Source organism: Temnothorax nylanderi, unplaced genomic scaffold, assembly GCF_030848795.1.
Source record: "Temnothorax nylanderi isolate EJ_2023f unplaced genomic scaffold, tnyl_v1.0 TNYL_tig0642_pilon, whole genome shotgun sequence".
In the NCBI taxonomy this organism is placed as follows: domain Eukaryota; kingdom Metazoa; phylum Arthropoda; class Insecta; order Hymenoptera; family Formicidae; genus Temnothorax; species Temnothorax nylanderi.
This window is the reverse complement of record NW_027249704.1, coordinates 1-26,031: the sequence shown is the minus strand read 5'-3', so window position 1 is coordinate 26,031 and position 26,031 is coordinate 1. Positions and strand designations below refer to the sequence as shown.

Genomic DNA, 26,031 nt, shown 5'->3' with positions numbered 1-26,031 from the left:
CATCACAGGAATTTCATTGCGCATTATCGTATATTTCTCGATTATCTTACTGAATTAAATTTTATAATAATTATACTTTTTTATTATCTCATTCGTTCTCTTGTGTATGTGACGTTCTTTCGTTATTCGCCTTAAAAACGACAGAGATACTCTCGATAATCATCTGCTGCGGGAATAACTCTCGTTCAACGTAATTCGCGTCGTATGAACATCGTAGTACATCGCTCAGACGTTTCTCTCGCATCGTTTATCGTACATTGTGTGTTAATATTCCCTTTGTCTTTCTTTCTTTTTCTCTCGCTTCGCAATTCGTAAATAAAATACATTGTCGCGTTGTTAATCTTTTTCGAACAGCCACCTGTAGTTTTCCTTAATCAATATTGATACATCGACATCGAGCTTGTCGCGAGGTTGGAAATATCGCTATTCTTTCGGTTAGTACAGATAATCCTTAATCTGTATGACCTGTGTGTTCAATCAAATTGATTCACAACTCAAGACGTTCATTAAAATGATTATTAAAACTAAGTTAGGAGATCCTAATTCTTAGTCTTTTTGCTTTTTTAGCAACGAGTCCGCGCCTTACAGTATCACAATGTGTGATACACACGCCAGTGCACTCGAAGAAAATTTATGTGTGCAAAGATAATAAAACTCCACGTTATTTTACTGTAACGATAGTAAAATCATGTTACGTTATATGCTGCTCAATGATAAAAGAATTTTAGCTTTTCAAAATAATTGGATGAAACATATTAATTACATTTTAACGCGATAAAAGCAATATTATAAAATAGCAAAATATGTAAAAGACGATTCATAGTATCGTACTATTAGGTACAAATACATATATATATATATATACACAAATATATATATAGATATATATAACAATTCTTTCGATATAACAATAGAGCTTTTAGATATGCGATAACAAAGCTTTTAATTTAAAACACATTTTTTAACTTTGACAGATATAAAATTAGGCAACGTTTCAGGAAGTTTCATTACATTTGCATTCTAATAGTTTTCTGCTGTATTTTTTCTTAATCTCATAAAGCTTATAAACACAGGATATATTAATTTTCAATTTTAATACGTTTTGAAGAAAATAGTATTTTTATAATAAGAATTCAGAAAGGAAATGTACTTGCAATTATCGTGATCACTTCTTGACATCTTAATCATTCATCCGTTTAATATTTCATATCCTACATAAACTTCGCTTATAACGATAGTCCGACTTAAATATGATAAATTTTGCTATAATTCAGAAAATAATATCATGAGGAAGATGTATAATCTTGACGTATAATCTTCGCTTACATCGATGAGTACGCATTAACTCATATTTTATTCCGATATTTTATTCGATTAAATACTCGCACAAATAAATGGAGATTGGAAATTAAACATTGAAAGATTATTATAGAAGCGTTAGGAAAACGTACATTATCGACTGTCGCTTTTTTTTTCTTTCATTTGCTGGATTTGATCTTGCCACGTCCGGAAACATTACGACGCCTCGACTCGTTCGCCTCACGCATCAGACTTATAGGTCTGCAATATAGACGGCCTATGTATCTCGATACCGCGCATTATAGGGTATCATTGTTTTGTTCTTTTTATTAGTTTGCACGGAGCTTGATCGCGATCAACTTACTTTCGATTTCCGACCCTGCAGAGATGAGCTTGGTGTGCGGTTGTGCGGTCGTGCTCGGCTGCGGATTATTCAGCGGTCCTGTAGTTGTAGGCGCAGCGAAGCCAGGAGGTGGTTGCATCGCCCAATGCTGAGCAGGTGCGTTCTGCTCCTGCGCACAAAATATAAATAGTTAACGTTTGCATGCATCGTTGGCATAGAATATATTCCGTACAGAGTAAATAAAATTCGCGTTGTTATATTCTATGACGAGTAACAAAGAACCATTTGTCAAAAATAAACAAAACACAAAACTTCGTACCTGTTGCGCGTTATGGGCCACCACATGAGAAGGATGAATGTGGGAAAACTGCCAAGCGTTGGTAGTTTGGAATGGAAGAGGTCTAGACGAAGTAACTATAGCCGGATCAATCGAAGTCCAATCTGCGATAGGTCCGAAATTGTTCCATCCTTTCTGATGCAACGCTTGATGGTGGAACTGCTGCTGTTGTTGATTATTAATCTCACACCAATCTTTCAGGGTATAAACCGCGTCGCCCGTGCACTTGCCGATGTCTGTATGAAAAATCGATCCAATATGTTAAACTACAAATATATTAAAAATATCCGAATATGGAAGATCAACAAGTAGAATTATTACTTTGCGTGTTGAGAAGCGGGCTTCCGTTCGGAAGGTACGCACTCTGCTGAGGTGGCTGCGCTCCTGCAAGCATAACATTGGACGGGTGTCAATAAATCGTGAGTAGCAATATCCCATCAATATCTAAATCTACACGTTCGTGATTCTTTATAGACCGATAGATGTTTACAGATCTTTTTACTTTCTTATAGAAATCCGCGAATTAACAATTTATCTTTGTATCTACGGCTACGATAGATTATCGTATACGTATGTAAACTTCACGCACTGTGCACTATGATTCCTGATCCCTGATGGAAAAATTGGAGGAACACTAACCAGAGAGGGCACTATTCGTTGGTGCTGGTCGTGGTATACCGAGACCGAATGAGTTCATGTGATTTGGCGTGGAACCAGGAAAACCCGGTGGCGGGAGTCGACTGCGCTGTCCTAAACTGGTAGCCGTCACAGTACCCTGTGCTGGGCTCTGTGCGCCGCTTGGTAACAGATTTTGCGGAAGACGGGACAAGAGGGAATGCGACTGAAGCGCCTGTAGATTTTGCAAGTGCTGAGCTTGTTGCTGCAAGTGTGCTATATGCGCAACCTAAAACAATATTTGTCTCCGTAAGTTTCATTTAATTCGTGAATGTATCTCGTGTAAGGTACTAAATTATAGTCCTAAAATGTGACCAAGTTTTATTAAATGTTAATTGTACTAATAAGAAATAAAAGTATCCTTTTTCGAGATTTCGATAAGAATATTTACTTGTGGAAAGTGTTGTTGGTTAAGGCTCGCGAGAGTTTGGTGATGCTGCACCCTAGTTTGCTCCTCTCGTTCTCTTTGCTGCTGTTGTTGCTGGAATATCTTCTGCTGTTGCACCTGCATTTCGTCTTCTAAAAGTTCTGCTAATGCTTTCTGCGTTTCGTGGAAAGGGTCGAAACCTAAATCGTCGTCCGCTTTCACGTCTGAGCCTGCGTCACGATGATTCCGGATTTCTTCGATTGTAGCGTGGCCGTTCTGTTTTGCGTACTCACAATTTTCTTGAGTTTGTTGCGCCTTGGAAATTTTATTTTTAATATTAGTAACATAGTAATACATTAATCTCCAAAAAACTTTTGCATATATGTACAAAGAACGTCTTTTTATTTTTTTTAGACAGAATATTTTATTTTATTATAAAATGGATATATAAGACTCTGTTGGAAATCAACGGATAGTAGAGGAGCTAAGGGCGATAGCTCAAAACATTTCCATCAATTTATCTTTTGCTGATGATGGTGCGAAACCTGGAGGTCGATTCTGTATTTTGAGACGAGGTGAAAATTACAAAAGTGAACAGATTTACTAGATTTCGACAAATGAAATTGTAGATTCTCTAGTAAATTTCATCACTTTTTTAATTTTCACCTCGTCCCAAGATATAGAATCGACCCCCTGGGCCGAAACGTACGACCATTATTCTATAAAGGAACCTTTGCACACTGTTTACCGCGCCTGCTGACTCTCATTTAGCTCGGTCCTCTACTATTCGTTATTGTGAATTTTATTATAATTCCGCTCACCTGTATATTAAGCCTTTGTTGTAATGAATTTTGTTGAAAGTCTGCCATAAATTTAGATGCAGATGAATTTACAAGTAAGTTAGACGTGAAGGTACCAGATGATGGTTCTGTGAGTGCAGCGGTGTAAGGTGCATTTATATAAGCCTCCTCATCTACAAAACCCTCGGAGTTGAACGTTACTCCCGATGAATCGGTTGGGCTGGATTTTGATATAATGTGATTCGTTCGAGATTCAGGCTGGAAGCCGAAAGCAGCCTGCCAATCTTCGCTAGAATGAACTGTCGGTAAGGAATCGGGTATCGTAGCTACTCCCGTGCTCGTCCAATCTAGATTTGTATTTGCTACATATCGAAAAAAATAAAATTCATTGGTAATTTTTTCACTGATTACAAAAAATGGAAAAATAGAGAACAAAAGCATCTAGATAAGGCTAAAAATTTTTTAAATCCTTTTCGTTAGGCTCTTTTTGAAAATAAAATATCATCTTTTTTAGAATCTTTATCTAAAGAAAGCAAGTAACAAACAATAATAGCAAAGGAACAAAGGTATAGAACTTATATAAATATATATATATACACCTGCGAGGGAATTTAGTGGCATCGAAGTGGTGGTTGGTATTTTCTGAAAGGTGTTTGAACTGAAGAAACTGTTATTGTCCGCCTGAAAGATCGACCGATGGTTGAGTTGCATTTGAGATCCATTGTGTAATCCTGGTGGTGGTGGTTGGTTGGCACCTTGTGATGAATTTGTGCTAGCTGGAGACGAACCTACAGATGATACGCAAAAATCTCTATACTACACAACGCGGTCAGAATCGTTTCTATACTCTTGCAATGCCAGAATAAACAGCTATTCAATTCAATTCTCTTCTCAAGAAATATTTACATACACGTCACACAAAATTAAATAAGTTACAGCAACAAGAATGTCCCTTTAGATGTAAAAGTATCAAAACCAAAATAGTATAACTCATATAATTTTGGAAAATACAATATATGTTGCGATACATTGAACTCGTGAGAGTAATGTTTACGCTAGCATTTTTTTCATCGAAATCTATAAGGAATATATAACATTTAAGTGTACACAAAAACACACAAAAAAAACGGTTACTACTGATTTTTTCCAAGAATTCTCTTTATTTTGGCATATATCAATAAACTATTCAATGTGTGACAACATTGTTAAAATATAATTATAAATTTTGGCTTACTGTACATTATTTAGAATGTTAAAACGATCCATATTATTTAGTTGTTGCGCGCTCAAATTTTATAATGTATGTTCAACGCAAAAGATAGGTATTTTCTGAATAACTCATAATTTGTTACAAATATTATGATTAACATTATTTCACGTTACAGTTGCTATATTTTTTTTTGATTTCCAATGACAAATTTATAACAATGCTATTGTTTCTTCATAGAGGAAGCTTTATACATATATAAACTTAGGTATTATATATATATATGTATATGTATATCCATATATATACATATATGTATATGTGTATGGATACCTACATATTCACATATATATACGTGTGTATATGTAGAGGTAAAAGCCATAGTGGCGTAAGTCAAATTTTTTAAGATATTGACTCGTGTGCATAGACGCAATCTATACAATATATAAATTGCATCTATGCGCATTAGTCAATATTTTAAATTTTAAAAAATTTGACTTACACCACTATGGCTTTTACCTCTCCATATGTACATATGTTCACATGTATACATGAATATATATACATGTATATAGGTACATATACATGCCAATTTATTTTCAAATAATTCATATATGCAAACATATAAAATGATCAATAAAAATAGTCTTCTGGTAACGATGTTAATGGCAAATTATAACTAAAAAGATAATCAACGTCAAATGTATTGTGAAAATATAATATAGAACTTCGTGATTATAAATTAAATCAACCAAAATAGTTTCGTAACGTTTTCAACCTATATCGTTTACAGATCTTTATAGAATTCTTCTACCTGATAGAATTCTTCTACCTGATAGAATTCTTCTACCAGGGACTTGATACATATAAAAAGATATATGATCAGGATAAAGAACTCACCCAAAAGAACAGCGGCACTATTTTCCTCGCTCGATTCAGCTAAGTGTTCGGCTTGGTGATTTACGTTCGAGTCTTCCGTGCTCGAGATTGTACTAGCTGGCGTACTACCTTCGCGCTGTTGATCCATTTCACTATCCGAATGCCGGCGTTCCCCGTTTTGAAATGCACCATTTACATTAACTTCGTGAGACTGTAACTGAACTAATTTTGATGTTTTGTTGCTAATTTGTAATGGCTGTGGTTGCTGCTGCTGCTGCTGCTGTTGTTCCATTTTACACTTGTTACCCAATTTTTGCAACATTTCACCGTTTGTATCAGCGGAAAAGTTTCTAACGTCCTTTTGTCCGGTAATTTGCGACTGTGAACTACTTTGCATGTTGATTGAGCTTGATTCAGATCGCGACGTCGTACGAGTACCGTGCTTCTCTTTGTTTTGACTATTTTTTTGTTTGTTTCGAACTGCCTGTGCTTTACTTTCGCTATTACTTTTACCCCGTCGTACACCCACACCACTTTCACCCTTATTGTTGTTGTTTTGTTGATGCGTAGGCACCCCGGAGGACATATGACTTTGTTGAGCTACCGTGCTGTTTCCGCTCGTCACGTTGCTGTGCTGTGAAGTTGTTTGCGCAGGTAGTGCTATTTCTTTACAACTGGTTTGTGTACCTAAAAACAAGACGTTGATACATAGCGTCAAAAATTCTTGTTAAAAATTTTTAACGTTTAACAATGTCTTATTATGCTAAACAATTTAGATTTACTCACTATTTGTCTGTCCCGGTTGCAACGACGGCCAGGCCTCTTTAGTTTGCGAATTTACAGTTCCACTTTCCCTAACAATACTGCCCGTTACAGGTGGTGATGGCGTCGGTTTCCTGTGCGAACGGAGATCGAAATTAGATTCATGCGCGTAACAGCCCCGAGAAACTGTCATTTCTTTAAATGAAGAAATAAATTTTTATACCGTTGGACTGACGCGTGTGCATGTAACGATTGCACAAGCTTACGCTCGTACTCCTGATGTTTTCCTTGATGCATCTCCTCCTTCGTAAACGATGCCTCCTGGTCCCCAAGATCATGCAGGTACATGCAATCAGGCTTCGGACAGGCTTGGTTACGCATAAAGTGCGAACAGTACTTCGTCGTTCCTAATGATGTTTTTATTGTCCGTCCGTCCACAACAATGTTATTCACAGCCTCTATAGCACGTAGCGCATCTTCTTGACGCTGTCACAACACGAACAACATTATTGCTTACAATATTTATTACATTTGCTTGTTACCTCACTCACGAGGCATCTGCGAAATAAGAAAAAAAAATAATAATTTACAAAATCAACTCACTTGATAAGTAACATAAGCCGAAGCACTGGGGCCTTGAGACCCTGCATAGGAAGTACTCTGGTTAATTACGACTTTGTGTATCTTCCCAAATTTCCCAAAATATTCGTGTTTCTTTAAAACCTAAAGCATGCGAAATATTATACGTCGTGATCTCCTTATTTTTAAAGATACAGTGTTTTTACGGAGCTCTTCGCGTTATCGATCACTTTATAGAACGCCCGTTATTGACCATACTCACATCAGCATCTGCCAGCCGCATTGGTAATCCTACTACAAACACTAAATTTTTTTGTACTACTCTCACGTTCGCTAGATGTTTCCGATTTTCTGTAACTCTCTGCTTCCGTTGTTGATCCTTCAATCTCTTCTCAGCTTTTATTCTAAAAGGAATAGGGGAGGATAGATCGTTCGGTCCGATAATACGTCTTTACTGGTGAAATCATTTGCCGGTATTAATTAAAAATGTCGGATAAATAACACAGATTCGGCGGGTACCTTGCTATTTCTTCCTTGGTAAGGGGTTTAAAATCAGCCGGATTTTCAGAGTAGGCCTTTCGACACGCGGGACACAGGCCGTTCTCGTCGGTACGGATTCTGTGCCAACAAAAACGGCATATCTGGTATCCGCAGGTGCACGGGTAGAAACTCAGATCGTCCACCTCCAACGGCTCCATACACAGAGGGCACTCCACCGCATCCTCGCCGCTTTGATTCAATACTGACATCTTCGTCGCCGGTCTCGTGAGAATGTCACAAGACAAGCAAGCAGATCACGAATATCTATCTAAGTCTGCCGAAGTCTGTAAATAAACCACACGACGGAGTCACAAGATCAGGTCGAGATTACGTGGTGATATACGATTAACGCCCTGATTAACGCCACTCGATCTATTTGCCAGTATGCCCGTCTATCGAACACCGCCAGCTTTCGAATTTCGCGTCCCAGGATGCCGCTACACTAGGTTCCACTTACATGACAAAGTCGTCACCTCGCTCGGTGATTGAGTAATTGACAGTGCTCGCAGACCTCACTTTAACACGCCGCTACCTTTGTTCGAATCTGAAACAGATGGGGCGCAACCGTTAGCCATCCGCGAACGGGCCGGATTTACGTCGCGTTTCGCGAGGGGGGGACGCGTCTCTGTCGACTGTCCCGTGGGCCTGTCGACGTGTTGACGCACCGTCCGTCTCGTCTCACCCGTCGTACCCGTTCTCGCCCACGGCAATGTAAACGTAGACACGCGCGCGACTTTTACGCGAGACGCAGAAGACCAGACGTCAGAAACGTCCGTACGCACGTCCTCGGCCGCACTCCCACGCGCCTCTCCGCGTTTATCAGATCGAAACAGGTGCGCGAGCGGGAGCGAGGGAGGACGACGGGAGAGAGAGAGAGAGAAAGAGAGAGAAGGGAACGGGAGCACACCGAGGGAGACGAGGGTCGAGCGGGCCCACGGAGGCGAAAGGGCGACGACAGGTCACGAACCGCGAGTTCCGTTTTGACAGGAGCTGTCAGATCCGCGCGAGAGAAAGAGAGCGCGCGCGAGGGAGGGGGAGAGAGCGAGCGAGTGGGAGGAGACGGCGAGGGGGAACGAGCGGGCGGGCATGCGGCAGGGGGGCGAAGGGGAGGGAAAGAAAGAGAACGAATAGCGAGAGGTGCGGCGAACAAAGAAGACGCGCACACTGGAATTCTCGCGCGATTACGCACGAGGGCTGCGGATATCGCAGGCGCGCGCGACGCCCTACGGAGGGTCGACGACGTCTCTTTCGCGCGGCGTCGAGGTGACGGGAGTTCGTTCTCACCGTGCGCGACGTCGAGGTCGACCGATCGGGGGGAAGGGGGAGAGGGGGCGGGAGAAAAAAATCCTATGCACAGTACTACAGGGAGAGGGTCACCATCTTTTCTCTCTTTCGCTCTCCGTTTCACCAGCCTCCCCCTTTTCTCTCGCGCACGACGAAAACGCGGACCGTATGCACGAGAGGGCGACGATCGGGCGAAACAGCTGTTGGTGCAGGCGTTCCGCCCGGAGAGGGCCCGGCGCGGCGAGAGGGCAGCCGAGCAGCCGTGAGAAACGTCAAGCGGGTGCGAGCGAGAGAGGGTCTCACTGGCTACGCCATAATAGAGGCGAAAAAAATCCCAGTTGTGGTGGGGCATGACACGTACATTCCGCCTCTCGCTCGCTCGCCTCTTAGGCCACGAGCCACGAGTACGCAAGGACGACGATCTGCGTCTCTCGCTGAACGGGGTGCTCGCGAAGGGGGGAAAAATCACGACTCAGTGGGCGAGAGAGAGAGAGAGGGAGAGCGCGCGGGCGGTCGGGAGGAACGCGAGGAGGGTCACAGGGAGGGATGGACAAACGGTGGAAGAGGGGAGGGGGGGGAATGATGTCGACGAGGCGGGAGGCGGGAGCGAGAGAGACCAACTGCCATTATGTACTGTCGAATCACACCGTCGAGAAGGGACGACTCCTCGTCGCGATCTTTTCTTCGTCGATCTCGATCTTTCTCCCTCCCTCTCTCTTGCGTGCGTCTACCTGCGACCTGCGTATCTCTCTTTCTCTCTCTCTCTCTCTCTCTCTCTCTCTCAACACGTTTTTTCCAGGCTAGGGCACGAGGATCCCTCGGCGAATCCTATCCGCGACGACGCGCCCCGATCGGCCGATCCAGGGCCTCCAATTTATGTAAACGCGACGAGCGATGAGCGATCGAGGAGTACGAGGACGACGTCGAGGATGGCGTTCGCCGCAGGCATCGCGAACGTCACGCGAGATTCCACGATCCATCCGCTAGGGGGGTTGCTGGCCCGGAGCGGACAGCGGACCCGAGAAGCCACGGGCACACGTACTCCTCTGACTCACTTTAACCTTAATCGCGTGGGCCAGCCTCCTGGCCGTAACCGAGTCGTCGATTCCCAGCGGGATGCTTCCGGATCATACGCGTCCCGATTTCTCCCGAGTCACGCCAAAGCCGCACGACCGGACCTGCCCGTTAAACGCGCGTCGCTATCACAAAGGCGCCGGAGTAACTCGCACGGGTCCTTTATTTACTTACATCGAGATCGACTCACGAGTCGCACGACTTTTCCGCTAACAAATCTCTCTCTCTACTGGGAAATTTTTCTATAGTGTTCCACTGCCCCCGGGACCCATAGTTGGTGGTGCGCGGCCGCGACTGCGCACCTAGCCGGATGTCGCACGCGCCGCCGGTGGCTCGTGGCTCTTCTCCCCTAGGCGTCGTCGCAACAAGTTACTAGCGATTAATCGTCGCGAGGGTCGCGCGAGACTCGCGAAAACACGGAGATCAGAGAACAGAAGAACGATTATAATAAATAATATCCGTAAAATGTGCAAAACTTTGCGTCGTTCGCCGACGTCGTGCATTCGCTCTTCCTCGTCACCATCACCTCCACTCTCAGATCCCGCAGAACTTGCGTTCGTATCTCGCGGCCAAGTGGAAGTGCGTCACGTCGAATCGATGCACCCAACGGACGCGCGCGAATTCCTCCACCGCGATTTCCGTTCGAAACGCAGCTGCGTTCTGAAAATTGATGGGTTCATTACCAATGACTGACGAGTCCAACAGTAAAAATGTATGCTTAAAAGTGACGGCCCAATTCTCAAGCAATCAACCAAGGATGTTAAAGAATTTAAATAAACTTGTTTGTTGAAAATTTAAGTTACAAAAAAAGTTAACGTTTCGAACATACTTGGATTTCTCTAAAACATAACAAAAAACTACAGGAAACTGTTTCAACACTCATTTGGTTGCTCGAAAATTGGACCTCTCTTATTAGTTGCTCTCATCGAGCGTAATATAATTCCTTTTATTGCATATTTATTATTATTAAAAATGTATATTATCATTAAATTTATAGCGCGTACCAAATTCTTAGTTCTTTTTTTACAAAGTTATTCGAGTTAAATTAAAATCAAATTATATTCGAGTTATATTCATAATTCCTAGTATGGTTTGAGCGAGCTATGTTTCTTCGATCTCCTTTTGCGTTCGTGAACAACGCCAAGCAGCGGATGCCTTGTTTTTAAATTATCAGGAAATTGCACGCCGCAGTTTTCTACAGATATCGGCTTTACTTCCGGCGCTCCAGACAATTTCCTCCTTACCGTTAAGACACCAGCTGGCTTGATATTTACTAGATATTTACAAGAAGAATTAGTATCAATACACATATAATGAAAAGACATTATAACAAACACTCAAAATTTCTCTTTCAATTTCCTAGTAAAAAGCCTGTTACCAGTCTTATATTGTGGGGTGTCCTTCTTGGAGTTAAAAATACATGTGACGTTGTGATTCGTATTGTGCGCGACTATACAGTACCGTTCGTCTTTAATTCTGAACTTTGACTTATCCTCGAAGACTATAGTCTGATCACGAAGCTCCTGTGGATTTATCTACACATAATGCACAAGATTAATACTCTCGACGTCTCTCGAAACATCAAAAACAATCTTCCATTGTCTGTACTTACTAATCTAGGAATGTCCATTATCCAGAACTCTTCGCTGTCCGAAACATCCTCCAAGCTAAATGTAGAAGATATATTTTCCTCGTCTAGCGTCTCTTTTTGAACTATGTCTTCAAGCTGAAAGACAAACGGAAGAATACAGTTCTTACTCGAGTATTTTTTAATTTTAATGATTTAAATTATAGATTATAAATAATATAATTAGAATTATAAGTGAGATGAATCCACTTACGGTGCGCGGTCTGGACAAAACTGAGGCAGGCTGTGAACATCCGAGCATCGCCTCGCTCTCTCTCGATTTGTTAACATCGCCGTTCAACCGCGCGACTTCGTCACTCGTCACGTTATCGCCGGACTTGGTAGACCTCTTCAGAATACTTTTGCGCGATTTAATGGGACTGCTAGGCGTCCTAGACTGCGCCTCCGTGTTTATTGTGATAGATTTGCGCTTGTGGTTCGGAGGTGACATATCTACGGCGTCCTCCATCAACACCATCGACTTGTTCAATTGCGTGTTCAGTTTTGTCACTGAGTCCTCACTAGCGGAGTCCGTCATATCTCTCGAAAATTTGTCTTAAATTAAACGCGTAAACTGTCCGACGGAACCAAACGGAACGATTTCGTCAACCGTCACCGTCGCCGACGCGCGTGGCCGTGGCGCGCGCCTGATAGGTTAGGGCTGCGTTCGGGAAGCGCGCTATTCGCTATTGCAATTGCATCATTCTATATTATCTTTATCGCTCATCGTTCGTCATGGCTAGTTTTCACGAAACTCGCTCGACAGTTGACACGGAACACGCGCTTCTATGGGCCGATTTCACAGTATGAATCTGTGATTAGTACCACAAATTTCTGAACATTGTCCAAAAAATAGTCCTGGGCGGTTTATGAATATAGTTTGATTAAGACGTCCAGGGGTTAAATCTGGGGTCCGTTCCGTTTCACGCATGATGCGCGCATTGTCTATAGTAAACGTTACGTATGCTATAGATAAATGCACGCATATGCGTGAAGCGGAACGGTCCCCTAATCTGGCCGCAGGGCATGTTCAGTGTTGCTACATGGCGTCGGTATGACAGGAATCATAACCTGATTCCTGTCAACTTTAACGTTTAATATCTCGCGTCGCGGGGCAGAGCGACACTTTTTTCTGCCAGATTCTTTCGTTTCGTACAAAAACGCGTCGATTAAGCCTAAGTTCATCAAAATCGGAGGTGAGGGGTGTAAACTGAATAATTACCGAATTAAGTTTACCGGTAAGCGAAAGAATACCTATATATATAAAGTAAATATATATAAAGTAATCCATTTCGGGAATCCGTACTAGACTGTAAATATTTGTAGGGGAGACTGGGGCTAAAACGTCTACGGGGTAAATACGTCTAATCAAATATCTCGGAACCTGTATATTGTGCGAACTCGCTATTAACATTGTAAACGCTGCTTATAGTACCCATGTGACCAACGGAGTTTCGGCAGGTTACCTGCCGTGTTATGATTTTTACGAGGGCAAACGTGTTTTCGGAAGGTGAAAGTTACATTTTCTGCGCGTGGAAACTTTGTAATATCTGCAATAATATTTGCTCCCCAAATCTCGAGGTACGTGATTATAAAGAGTAATGCATGCTGAACACGAATCCAGTGTAGTTTTTTTCATTATCGTTGATGTCTAATATTTCGTGGGCGATCAAACCTGAAACTTGTGTTTGGGGCTAATCGGTCAGTAAGCAGTCCGGGTGCATTTCCAAGGGAATTCGGGCTCACTGCATATGAAATATGGATGAGACGGGAATTACAACCGTTCAGACACCGAATAGAGTCATCGGACGTCGAGGAGTGAAACAAGTCGGGCGAGTGACTTCTGCGGAAAGAGAAACCCTCGTAACTATTTTTTAATAATGTTTCGCATAAAAATTTTATATAAATTTTTATATTTTTCTCTTAAAAAACAATTATTAAAATGTATCCTATTATTTTTTAGGATTAGATGTACGTATATGTATTGAAAATGCAGTGCAGACTGTTATACCCCGGCATTTTTGAGATTTCAATTTTTCCACCGTTGTCGTTTTTGCTCTATACCGGTTAAACAAAGCGACGTAGACAAAAATTTCCTATATAAATTTTGTAGCTAAAGGTTCACTCTTTACAGTGGTATACCACATTTAACTACAATTATTTATTTTGTTGTTAAAAATCGGCACCGAAAAAAACGGACTGTTTAGCCCCGGTCTCCCCTACATACTTGTATTTCAATTAATCTTAAATTACATTAATAAAAATAAGTTGTATGCATATATATATATATATATATATATATATATATATAGATATATATACTTATTATTTTATAGAATATTCTTTATTCATGTTCTATTCAAATACCGAAGATGTTAGGTTTGTTCGCGTCGCATGCCCCACCATGCTCCTAATCACTCCAACGCACTCCAAAAACTCATCTGCACCAATCGCCATCTTTTATCACCTTTTATCCGTGATCCAAGTGCTTTTGGTGGTCGCGTTGTAGGCCAGTAAAATTAGGTTTAAAAATGGCAAAACGGATTGACAAGCCAATTTTTTGAGGGTGAGTAGAGGGTCATAGGAGATGCCCAAATTCACAAAGTTCAAACAAAATTTCCCTGTGCGTCGGCGGCTATCTTGAAAATAGGGGTGAATATTTAAAGTTTGAATATCTCGGCTCCTATTGGTCGAATTTTTTTCTTTTTTTTTTAGTTTTGTAGGGAAAAATATTTGCTACAACTTTTGTTTAAAAAAATTATTAAAAACTCAAGGAAAAAAAGTTACAACTAAAAAAGTGCCGTCAATTAGGGGTTGAACATTTTTATTGACACTTATATCGCTCCCTGTTAGTTTGATCAAAAAAATGTTCAAATAAAACTTGTAGAGGATTCAATTCTCTACAATTTTTGTATATATTTTTTTGCGGTGACTCAAAAAACACCAGAAATAGAGAGCGCCAAAGTTGAGTGTGTCTAGTAAATGCTCTTTTTCGTGGGGAAAATTCGCGGTTTTATTGTGAATTGTCGTATATTATAAAACTCTGTTCCGCGAACTGTACAGTGTGTTATTGTGTGTGTGTGTTGTTTGTGTGTTATTGTGTGTTATTGTATATTATTTTCGATCAGTCGTGAACTGTATTTCGAGCGTTTCAGAGTGAAATTTCACGAAAATGAGCGAGTGTTTTATTTGTGGGAAAGCGCTGAGCGACGGCGAAATTACTGTCGTTCAAAAAAGAGGTGTGCAAACTTTACATTGTTTGCTATTAAGAGGGGCAACGAGGAACATGCGCGCATGCTGGAGGACGTCAACAACATCACAGTGCACGTGCACTGTCGAAAAGTATACATCAACGAGAGAATGGCTGCAGCGGCTATTCGTCGTCGGAGCAACTGTGCTGTTTCGACCTCAAAATCACCTCCATCTTTTCCGTCGTCATCGCAATCTTCGAACCATCCACCGGCATTCCACGAAATATTTACAGTTATCCGATGTTACCGTTGAACAAGCTTTCGAGGACGCGGACACACTAATTGTCAAAACTGCAATAGAAAATGCATCTTTGTACGACTCCGTCACAATTATTGGTGAAGATATTGACATTCTCGTTCTGCTCACTGGTCTAGGACAAAAAACTCCTAACGTATTTTTCCGTAAATCCGGAAAAGGAAGAACTCGGGAGGCCCTATAATCGGCGAAAAGTTTCAAACATGTTTCTGTAATCGATCACATCTTTCTTCTTCACGCGTTCACAGAATGTGATACTACTTCAGCAATTTACAATATTGGCAAAACGAAATCAATCAACATTCTCGAGAAAAACGATGGACTCCGAGAAGTTCTTTACATGTTTAAGACAACGAAACTCGATATCGACGTCTTGACAGCAGCAGGAGAAAAAATATTTTGTATGTTGTTTGGCGGGACCGAAAAAGTGTCGCTTAATTCCCTACGATATAAGCAATTCGTTAAATCAGTGACAAAAACAAAATTCAACCTTTCCTCCTTGCCTCCTACCGCAGCGGCTGCACGGCAGCATACATTCCGCGCATACCATCAAGTGCAAACCTGGCTTAACATCTACCAGGATCTAGAGGAATGGGGCTGGCAACGAACTCGACTAGGACTAGAACCAATCATGACCACCCAGGATCCAGCGCCTCCTGCGGTACTCAGATATAGAACGAAAGGCACTTTCTCGGATCCGTGGATTATATCTACTGGAGATACCACGTAAAAAAAATGCGCCTGAAACTCTACCTCAGTGGTGGTGCAGAAAAGAGTTTTATAATATACGACAATTCACAATAAAACCGCGAATTTTCCCCACGAAAAAGAGCATTTACTCGACACACTCAACTTTGGCGCTCTCTATCTCTGTTGTTTTTTGAGTCACCGCAAAAAAAAAAACAAAAATTGTAGAGAATTGAATCCTCTACAAGTTTTATTTGAACATTTTTTTGATCAAACTAACAGGGGGCGATATAAGTGTCAATAAAAATGTTCAACCCCTAATTGACGGCACTTTTTTGGTTGCAACTTTTTTTCCTTGACAGCTATTAAAAATTTTTTCAAACAAAAGTTGTAGCAAATATTTTTCCCTACAAAACTAAAAAAAAAGAAAAAATTCGACCAATAGGAGCCGAGATATTCAAACTTTAAATATTCACCCCTATTTTCAAGATGGCCGCCGACGCACAGAGAAATTTTGTTTGAACTTTGTGAATTTGGGCATCTCCTATGACCCTCTACTCACCCTCAAAAAATTGGCTTGTCAATCCGTTTTGTAGATATTCGGTGTTTTTCGAGCTAATTTCACTGGCCTATTGGGTCGACAGGAGTAGCGGTGCAAGAGACCTCTGTCGGGTTGGGTTAGCTGCGAGCCCGTATTTTATTGATCAATTTTTAAGAGCCAAAATGGAAAACCGGCTCTGTACCGGGTTGCGGCTGATCTTACTGATTAAAACGAGCATACCTAAGTTTAATGAGATTCGTTAATTAATTTGGCTAAAGTTTGGGAAAAACCACGGCTACAAATGGTTACGAATTCGTAATAACAAGATTTTAGCCAAAATATCGAATGAATCGTATTCAATTTAGGATATTCTTAATCAGTAAGCTCATCTGTAGTACGCTAAAGAGCCCGATTTTGCATTTTTGCTCTTAAAAATTTATAATAAATAAAATACGGACTCGCAGCTAAACCAACCAGACAGAGGTCTCCACTCTCTCCGGTGGCAGAGAGTTGTCGCCCGTGGCACGGCACTCCCGCCTCCCGCCGCTGCAGCTGGTAGCTGGTAGCTGGTAGCAGTGACTGCGGCCGTCCTACCTCGTGTAACCACGGACCGCAGCGTCCGCAGCTGTCACCGGCGACGAAGATGGTCGACGTGCCGCCGGTGATGCTGCGGCGATGACGGCCGTATATGCGGGGGACTCACATGTTCCTGCGGATGATGTGCTTGCAGATGGCGATCTCGGTGATGGTGCTAGTGCTCGCGATGCTGCGGATGTTGATGCCAGTGGCCGTGGTGTGCGCCCCGGGTGGCCGCGAGTCGCACGCGCGGCGTTGCGACAGTACCCCGGAGGACGACCGCGACGAGGATGACGTCGTCGCCAATGATGCTCGTGTAGCCCGCACTTGCGATTGAGATGACAGCCCACCGTTCGTGCACTGAGTGCCCGCGCCGCGACCCGGCTTCTGCACTCGGGGAACGCCGTGCTCTCGCTCATAATGAGCTTTAACGTTTCTTAACGGCACGGCTGTTTTGCCGATATAATTACAGACGGAGCACTTATAGCTTATGTAGTCCCCCGGATGCATTTTCTTTTGATGTTGCGCGATATGAGCCGGGTCGCAATACTCGCCCTGCGGTTTAAGGTGGTCGCTCTCGCTCACCCAGCGCCGGGGACAGCGAACTATCTCCGGCAGCGGGTAGACGATCATAACTATGCGCGGTTCTTGTTGCCCGCGCGCCTCTGCCATATTAAAATTTTAGTAAATATATAAATAGTTTTCATTTAGTTTATTTTAATGGCGCATTGTCCGAGTCGGACCTACGCCCTATGCCCTACGACGCCTCATGTGCCTTACAGGTTATACCGCCTCTCCAGCACATGGGACTGTAGGGGGACCTACAGTTTAACGCCGAATCCGAACGGCAAGTGTATAAAACAATTAAGATTAGCTTTGAACTCGTTTCGTACCTCTTATATAGACTACGTGGTTGTATTTTAAATACGAGTTATGGTTCTACCTCATGCGCGACGTAGCGGTAAACGCTGATACTATATATCAATATATTTCTTGATTTGTTTGAGTTGGAGGATTCTAACCTATTGATCAATTCGTATGGCTGTAAGGCCGCAGGGGGAAGTGATCCGCGCAATTCCTTGGGCCTAACGCACCTACGGCATACCGAGTTCACTACATCGCAGACATAAACACACAGTTACACGTACACTCATACATATACACAGTGTCATATAGCCCTAAGGTGGTGCTGAAGGCACTTAATTTCCCTCATCCGAGGGATCTAACCCAAAAAAAAAAAAAACGTATGGCTGTAGGCCGCAGGGGGAAGTGATCCGCGCAATTCCTTGGGCCTAACGCACCTACGGTATCCCGAGTTCACCACATCGCGGACATAACCACACAGTTACACTTACATTCATACGTATACACATTTCAGTTTAAGAGGATAGGCAAAATAATATAAAGGATAAGCAGAACAAATACATAGGATAAGGACCGGTGCTATATAGCTCCAGGGAGCAGCTGAAGGCACTTATCCTCCCTCACCCGAGGGAAATAACTAAAAAAAAAAAAATCGTATGGCTGTAATAAATTCACACTCTATTAGTTGAATTTTAATTATTAATTACGTCTTAGATGTTTTACTTGTTGTGTATTTGTATGTATTATTATCCCTTCGCCCGCATAGGTTTTTTTGGCACCTTTACGCCGCATACCTGGGTCGTTTTTGTCTTGACGTTTTTTTTTACTAAAATGTTAATGTGTTACAAAAAATCTGAAAAAATTCATGGAGGTAATTCAAACCTTCAATTTGAAGTATCAATCATAAAATTATAAACAATTTAATTTTTCACATAATTTCAGTGGCGTTCTCTCTACCCGTTTTCAAAAGTTACAACTACATTTGATTTTCGCCCGGACGAAAACGACCCACGTATGCGGGCGAAGGGTTATTTATCAGTAATCAATCTTTATGTATGGTATGTTCATATCTAAAATGGTATGTTTATGTCTAAAATCTTATGTTATTCGATAATTATATAGCTTCTAAGTCTTTGTACTACCTGATTCTATTTTATTACAATACAGTGTGGATTTATGATTATAATATAGAATTTATAATCAATATCTTTAGTTTAATTTTATATAACCTTTATTTCTTATCATTAAATTATTAAAGGTATGCACTGTCGTGCATAAATAAGTAAATAATTTCGTGAAAATTATAAAAAAGAGATATTAGAAAGAGTAACAAGACTATTTCAATAAAATTCATTTTACGTTTGTTTTTTAATGTAAAACTCCGGCTTGGAACAATTATGTTGAATGATTACGTCCAATTTTATTATATATATATATATATGATACGTAAAAGAAACAAATACGTACATACTCGCACATAATGCATGTACATATTTATGATATTTATTTCTGACTTAATACTACATAAATCACACACACACACACACACACACACACACACACACACACCACATATATATATATATATATATATATATATGTATATCTTTACTTTCTATCTTAATCTTTTAAATTCCTGTTATAAAAACTGTTTCTTTTTCCATATGTTATTTGTCTCATTGTCCTTGTCATCTATCTTCGCATTGTATAATTTTCTTTACACTGCGATAATTTTCTCAGTTATTGTCGACAGCATTCTGACATAATTGAATATAGCAAATATAGCAAAATTTGTGTCAAACTGTATTAACAGGTATGTCAAAGTGTATTTGGTTTCTATCACCAATCTGCTGTCATTGTTTATTATAAACTTTACTATATTTCTGTTAACATTCTACCAACAACATTGTATATGCCACATATACTACGTTTACGCGAGCGTTACTTCTGTAGTAACTTACGATATATCACTCGTTTATGCGGAGTAAATTATCGCAAGTTACTACAAAATCCCGTTTACGCGAAGGAAAATCCCGTTTACGCGAAGGAATTATCGTAAGTTACTACAGAAGTAACGCTCGCGTAAACGTAGTAATATTGTATCAAATTTCTAGTCTTTCTGTTCACTACATTTATAGTGGACGAGTCACAGAATCTCGTCAAAACTTTTGGCTGACAGTATTTCTTTTCTGACTGTCACTAATAATAAGTGATTATTTCATCTTAAATTAAAGATTTCTGTTCCTAAATATAGCAGTTTTTATATTCCCATTATATAGAAGTGTAGCCTTCACTCAAAAGTATAAGCAATAGTATATATACATGTCAAATATGTGACTTCATAATTCATGGTCAAGGTGTTACATATATCTTACACTATTACTACGTTTACGCGAGCGTTACTTCTGTAGTAACTTACGATAAATCACTCGTTTACGCGAAGTAAATTATCGTAAGTTACTACAAAATCCCGTTTACGGGAAGAAAAATCCTGTTTACGCGAAGGAATTATCGTAAGTTACTACAGAAGTAAAGCTCGCGTAAACGTAGTAATAGGAAGACAATATACACGATTGAAAGATGTCCGCGAAAAGATCGTGTCGTAAAATGTATGGAAATGCCAATATAATTTAGCAATTTTATCAAGCGATGATTCATAATTTTGCGCAAAGTTCGTAATTCCTAGCACTTATTAAAATATGTGTACATTTCTTGTTGCATATATGTGCATAATAATTGCAGTTGTATTGATTCATTGTCTAAATGTTATTAATTATAAATACAATAAAATCATCAATGTTGTAAATCTACACTAGATATCTGAAAAACCCAAGCGCGGATAATAATGATATCAAGAGAGAGTGGAGAAAATGAAACGATAAAACAGACTTCTCTTATAGAACAGATAAAGCTGCAGGTATGTATGATCAGACTGGTACGAATTTATGGTAGATGAAGATGAACTTATACGTTTGCTTTATTTTATTGCACTTTATTATCGCGTAATACTTGATATAATAAATATATACATGTGTACATGTGGATGTGCGCGCGTGTGTATTCATGTAATTGATTGTAGCATTATATTCATGGGAATAAGTATCTCTAAAGTCAATGGTAATGTAACAGGAGACAGCATGTAACAATACATACGAAATCTTAGGACTCAAAATTGTGATATAAAGAGTGTTAATAATCGGAACAATGACCTAATTCATCAGGTTCTCTATAGTATTATCATCTTATGTCTATATATATATATAGTCTATAATCAGTACAATTTGTATATTCTATAATTTCAACCTTCGGAAATATATGAATAATCTGAATAATCTGAATAATCTGAATAATCTGAATATTCATCGTTCTTATCCACGAGACACAGATTAGACACGCTACCACACAAATCGTCAAGCAAATCGTTAACTATATGCGGAGACAGTCTCCCTTGATCTATTTCTTTCTTATTGTTAGTGTGAATTGCTGTTCCCTTAACGATCATCTTCAACATCACGTTATTAGTTCGACTGCTACAAACGTCTTTAGCAACCTCAAGAGTGGAGTCCTTAATATTCCTACATCCGGAGAGATCTAACAATTGTAATTCGGGCGAGGATTGGATGAGCGTTGTCATGCCCCGATCGCTAAATAGACATCTTCGGCACTCAAATACTTTCAAGTTACACACGTTTTTCAAGCCATCGTCAGTAATTTGTTGCATATCAGTGACGTTTAATTTTTCTAGTCTTACTAACGTAGCAATAGCCGTTAATCCGACATCGCTCACGTTGGAGCAACCTGTTGGATATGGAAGGATAATTTTAAAATAGGATTAAAAAAGTGGCATATATATATGTATATACATAATTGTAATTTACCTGTAATGTCTACGTTGGTAAGCTGCTGACAATGTTGTACTAAATCGGTAAGGAAATCGTCCGATACATTACGATGGTGCGCGATATTTAAAACTTGCAGATTGACAAGGTGAATTAAATTCAACATATCCGCCATTTTTTCGCATTGAAAGCTTTCATCGAGCTCCAATGTTCTTAAACTTTTACAATGCTGACCGATAACTTCCAATGTGTGTTCACAGCCATTCCGTCTTACATAGCGACACCGGTTTATCGCGAGATGTTTCAAATTTTCGAGCTTCTTTAGTGCCTGTACGTGACATAACGAATATCGATGTATCACCGATCGAAAAGTGAAAAGTGAACAACAATCTATTTTGTATTACACGTGCATGGAAAGTAGCACTTTCCGTGTGTGTTTTCTGTGCGGAAAGTAACGATTTGCCAACATCTACCTACAAAATATTCCACACGTCATATCCAAAGTCATAGTCAACGGGAAAACCGTGCGCTAAGACTCATAGCGCACGGGTTTAAGGGGATCCTGCAGCCGTATGATTTACCGACATTATCGTTTTCACATAAATCTTTTAATTGGCTTTATAGAATTGCAAAAATCTTTTACAGAATTAAAGTACGCACAAAAATCTAGGCTAGAACACGCGATTTTATATAAAAAACACCAAAAAATTAAAAATGTTACTTATTTGGGCACATACAGCTGTCACCTGACGACAATATTTGGTTAAAACAAAAATTCTGCAGTTTATACATACATAATGTTTGTCTCCTAGCCTTAGGAAAACATGTAGGAATAATATCGTGCAAGTAGAAGTAAGATTCAATGCGTACAATAAAAGAAAAATGTGAATTTTATTTTAGTACTGCAAATACGGATGCAGACTGACAAGAAGAGCAGCAACAGTAGTTGTCGAATCTTGCAAGAGATGGCGAGCAATCAAACAAGGACAGATGTCATTTCGTTAGACAAAGACAGATATAGGGAAAACAAAATTAGAAAGGTTGACATTATCGACATCGAGGAAGTTCGTCTGTCACTGCAGGATCCCCCCTTAAGGTACGCATTGAATCTTACTTCTACTTGCACGATATTATTCCTACATGTTTTCCTAAGGCTAGGAGACAAACATTATGTATGTATAAACTGCAGAATTTTTGTTTTAACCAAATATTGTCGTCAGGTGACAGCTGTATGTGCCCAAATAAGTAACATTTTTAATTTTTTGGTGTTTTTTATATAAAATCGCGTTTGCTAGCCTAGATTTTTGTGCGTACTTTAATTCTGTAAAAGATTTTTGCAATTCTATAAAGCCAATTAAAAGATTTATGTGAAAACGATAATGTCGGTAAATCATACGGCTGCAGGATCCCCTTAAGCCATACCTAACGGGTATCAACGCCATCTCGCAGCGCACACAGAAAACAACTACCGAAAATACCGCCACTTCGCCTCTTCCCAACACACACCTAACCTAACAGCTACTCATATGTCACTCTACTGTACATACTTGTACGCATAACCTTCCCAAACGGTACGAGTACGGGCGCGTCCTCCCTTTCGTGTTCTCTTTCGTCAGCGCGGCCGAGTCGCGGAATCGCCGAGTGCCGAGTCTGAAGCGCGAGTCTCGTATCGCGGACAACCGCGTGCAAACTCGCGCCGCTATTCGTTTTTCTCGCTCGGGCATCAGGGCATCAGACCCGTGAGGCCCGTCAGCCCGTGGCCATCGCCGCTGCCGCCGCCGTCGTCGACGCGACGACGACGACGACGACAACGACGACGACAAGGCCGACCTGGCCGACGAAGTCGATTTCGACAGGTAGTGGATAAACGTGACTGTGCGCTCGCGCTCGCTACGAGCCTACGCGATACGTGCTATTTGCTCCTGTAATAAATGTCGGTTAAAGTATGCGGGGGGAGGGGCTCCGCCCCTCCCCCCCACGCCCCCCTCCCCGCCTGCGCCCAACTCGGGGGGGCTTCGCCCCCCCGAACCCCCCGTGTGTCATTTCTCCCAACTCGGGGGGGCTTCGCCCCCCCTCGTTGGGAGAAAAAACTCCCGACTGCTCGTGCGGGTAAACGCACTCGCCTTCGGCTCGTGCGACTACCCGCACTCGTCTAATATACGCACATTTCCACTCCTTTAACCCCCATCCCTACATGCACTTGTAATACAAAATAGTATGTGTTACACGTACGGAAGTTGGCCTTCGGCTCGTGCGCCTACCCGCGCTCGTGACCAACAACCAACTTTCCGCACTTGTAACACAATATACTATACCATTGAAAGGTGAGGGTCCGAAAAAAAGCAATCGTTCAATATAATTGTATGCATAGTTTGCTCTGGCAAGCATAATAAGCATTCGTCACAAATGCTATTTCCAGTTATCGCAAGATATTCCAAGTTTTGATTTAGCTTAAAGAGACACTTTAACTCGGTCTCACAACTATGTATAAATCCTAATGTAGGTCCTAATTTAAACTTGGTTATGTTTCTACAATTATTTGCTAATGCACGTATACCTGGTGAGGAAACTGTCAGTGAGGTAACGTCGATACTTGTAAGATTAGGGCAAAGTTTCCCGATAACAGTCAACGCGCTTGGTTTTAAACCGTTATCTAGGTTTATTCGCGTTAAGAATCTGCCATATTTAAGCAATATTTTATAAAATACATAGAAGCCATCGGATCTGTACACGAAATTCCATGTAGATGATGAAAGATCGACTGTCATCGTACGCCATAAATCTTGGCTTAAATCTCTCCAGCGCACAGTGGGGCAGAATCCCAAAAAGCTGGCCAAAACCCCAAAAATAAAGTTTCTAGTTGGGGAATTTGAACTGTTGGGTTGGCTAGAGAAATATCCCAAGGGTCAAAATCCGATAGTATTAGAGTCAGATCCCTTATATCTGCTTTAAAAAATAAATACAAAGGCGACCTTCGCTCGAGCAACATCTGGCGCGCACGCAGAAGAAAAAGCAAGCTCGTGTTTGAAGAGTGATAAAATTTCGTAGAGTTTACCGATTTAACTTTAAAAAAATGGAATCAACTCGTGAAAGTAAGTAGAATATAATTGTGTTTATTAGAATACTCAATATTTTTATAGAAAATAGTAATAAGGTAATAAACTTACGTTAATTTTACGTTATAAAACTGAAAAGAAATTTAGTTTTGAAGAAAAAAGTTTAATAATTCTGCAGAATTCTGTCATCTAACATATTGGACATGGAAGGTAAAACTATTATCTATAAAATAAAACAAAATTCAGCTGCCTTTAAGTGCCTAACGAGTTTTTATGCAGGTTTTTTGTAAAAAAGAAAACAGAAAATGTTATTTTGGCGTAACTAAAAGAGGTATAAATGATTTTTTCGTCCACTTGGATAATTGTTTCAACTTTTTTTGAACGTATATGATGTATATGTAAGGTGATTTAGAAGCTACCTCAGTACACAAACTTCTTATTCATGGTACTGAAATAATAGCTTCTTCATTGTTACCTATTGGTCAAATGTCGGAAGATGCCCAAGAGTCTTGTCACAAATACTTCAAAATATTTTGTGAAGATTTTTCGCGCAAATACTCAAGGACAAAGACTATGGACGATATTTTTTCAAGATTTCTAGTATCATCAGATCCATATCTATCGAGTTGTCGGCAACTACCTTTGAAACAGCTTAGATCACTGTCGTCAGATGCAATAACATTATTATTACCTCCAACTGTAAGACATGGAAAAATTGCGGATAAAGAAGAAATTGTTTCAACTTCAGAAGATTCGACGGATGCTACAAATGAAGATTTTTCATCTGATGATGATAATTTTTTATTTTAATTTATCTGTTATTTTTATATATTTACTATTTTATATATTTAGTGGTATTGTACGCTCGCTTCGCGCGCGCTATTAATAAATTTAATTTTTTTAATCTTTTTCAATAGCTTAACTTGTCTACTGTCTTTTTCTTTCTTTCAAGGGGAGTTTCTTTAAAATAAATATAGGCAGGGATATTAGTATAACAAATTTTATCAAAAACTAATAATTATTCTTCACATTGAAAGCTTTTTTACTTCTAATATGGCCATATTGCAGCCGCCATTTTGAATTTTGTAATTTTGACCCCGGATTCGTAATCAGCGACCCCAAAAACCCCCGAATAACAAATTTCAGATCGATTTATAAAGATTTTGGGTTTTGGCCAGCTTTTTGGGA

General features: G+C 40.4%; 3 protein-coding genes and 1 long non-coding RNA gene across 10 annotated transcripts; 1 reads left to right on the top strand and 3 right to left on the bottom strand.

Annotated features, from left to right (window-relative positions):
• Positions 1–11: 11 nt before the first annotated feature.
• Positions 12–10,475, bottom strand: LOC139784558 (uncharacterized). 7 transcript variants are annotated; one of them, XM_071723748.1, is made up of 16 exons: positions 10,321–10,475; positions 8,246–8,332; positions 7,768–8,072; positions 7,511–7,652; positions 7,273–7,392; positions 6,893–7,155; positions 6,694–6,803; positions 5,929–6,594; positions 4,421–4,609; positions 3,843–4,183; positions 3,046–3,336; positions 2,619–2,883; positions 2,301–2,363; positions 1,962–2,215; positions 1,664–1,811; positions 12–1,560 (listed from the first exon to the last, which is right to left on the bottom strand). In XM_071723748.1, the coding sequence occupies exons 3-16, from the start codon at positions 7,995–7,997 to the stop codon at positions 1,553–1,555; spliced, it is 3,090 nt and encodes a 1,029-aa protein (XP_071579849.1). In that variant the 5' UTR covers positions 7,998–8,072; positions 8,246–8,332; positions 10,321–10,475; the 3' UTR covers positions 12–1,552. The 7 variants fall into 7 exon arrangements, with proteins under 7 accessions (XP_071579849.1, XP_071579843.1, XP_071579847.1 ...); XM_071723742.1 differs by having other exon boundaries at positions 12–1,811; XM_071723746.1 differs by lacking the exon at positions 10,321–10,475 and adding an exon at positions 10,128–10,251 and having other exon boundaries at positions 12–1,811.
• A 611-nt stretch (positions 10,476–11,086) lies between these two features.
• LOC139784561 (uncharacterized) lies at positions 11,087–12,609 on the bottom strand. Its single transcript, XM_071723752.1, has 4 exons — positions 11,988–12,609; positions 11,759–11,872; positions 11,525–11,681; positions 11,087–11,419 (listed from the first exon to the last, which is right to left on the bottom strand). The coding sequence occupies exons 1-4, from the start codon at positions 12,309–12,311 to the stop codon at positions 11,229–11,231; spliced, it is 786 nt and encodes a 261-aa protein (XP_071579853.1). The 5' UTR covers positions 12,312–12,609; the 3' UTR covers positions 11,087–11,228.
• Positions 12,610–12,810: 201 nt separating this feature from the next.
• On the top strand, positions 12,811–20,758 carry LOC139784562 (uncharacterized). Its single transcript, XR_011721604.1, has 2 exons — positions 12,811–13,011; positions 17,239–20,758. It is a non-coding gene; the product is annotated as an uncharacterized lncRNA (long non-coding RNA).
• Positions 20,759–20,925: 167 nt separating this feature from the next.
• LOC139784560 (uncharacterized) lies at positions 20,926–23,811 on the bottom strand. Its single transcript, XM_071723751.1, has 3 exons — positions 23,335–23,811; positions 21,827–22,115; positions 20,926–21,746 (listed from the first exon to the last, which is right to left on the bottom strand). Exons 1-3 carry the CDS (start codon positions 23,509–23,511, stop codon positions 21,247–21,249), a joined length of 966 nt encoding a protein of 321 aa, XP_071579852.1. The 5' UTR covers positions 23,512–23,811; the 3' UTR covers positions 20,926–21,246.
• Between the last annotated feature and the right edge of the window lie 2,220 nt (positions 23,812–26,031).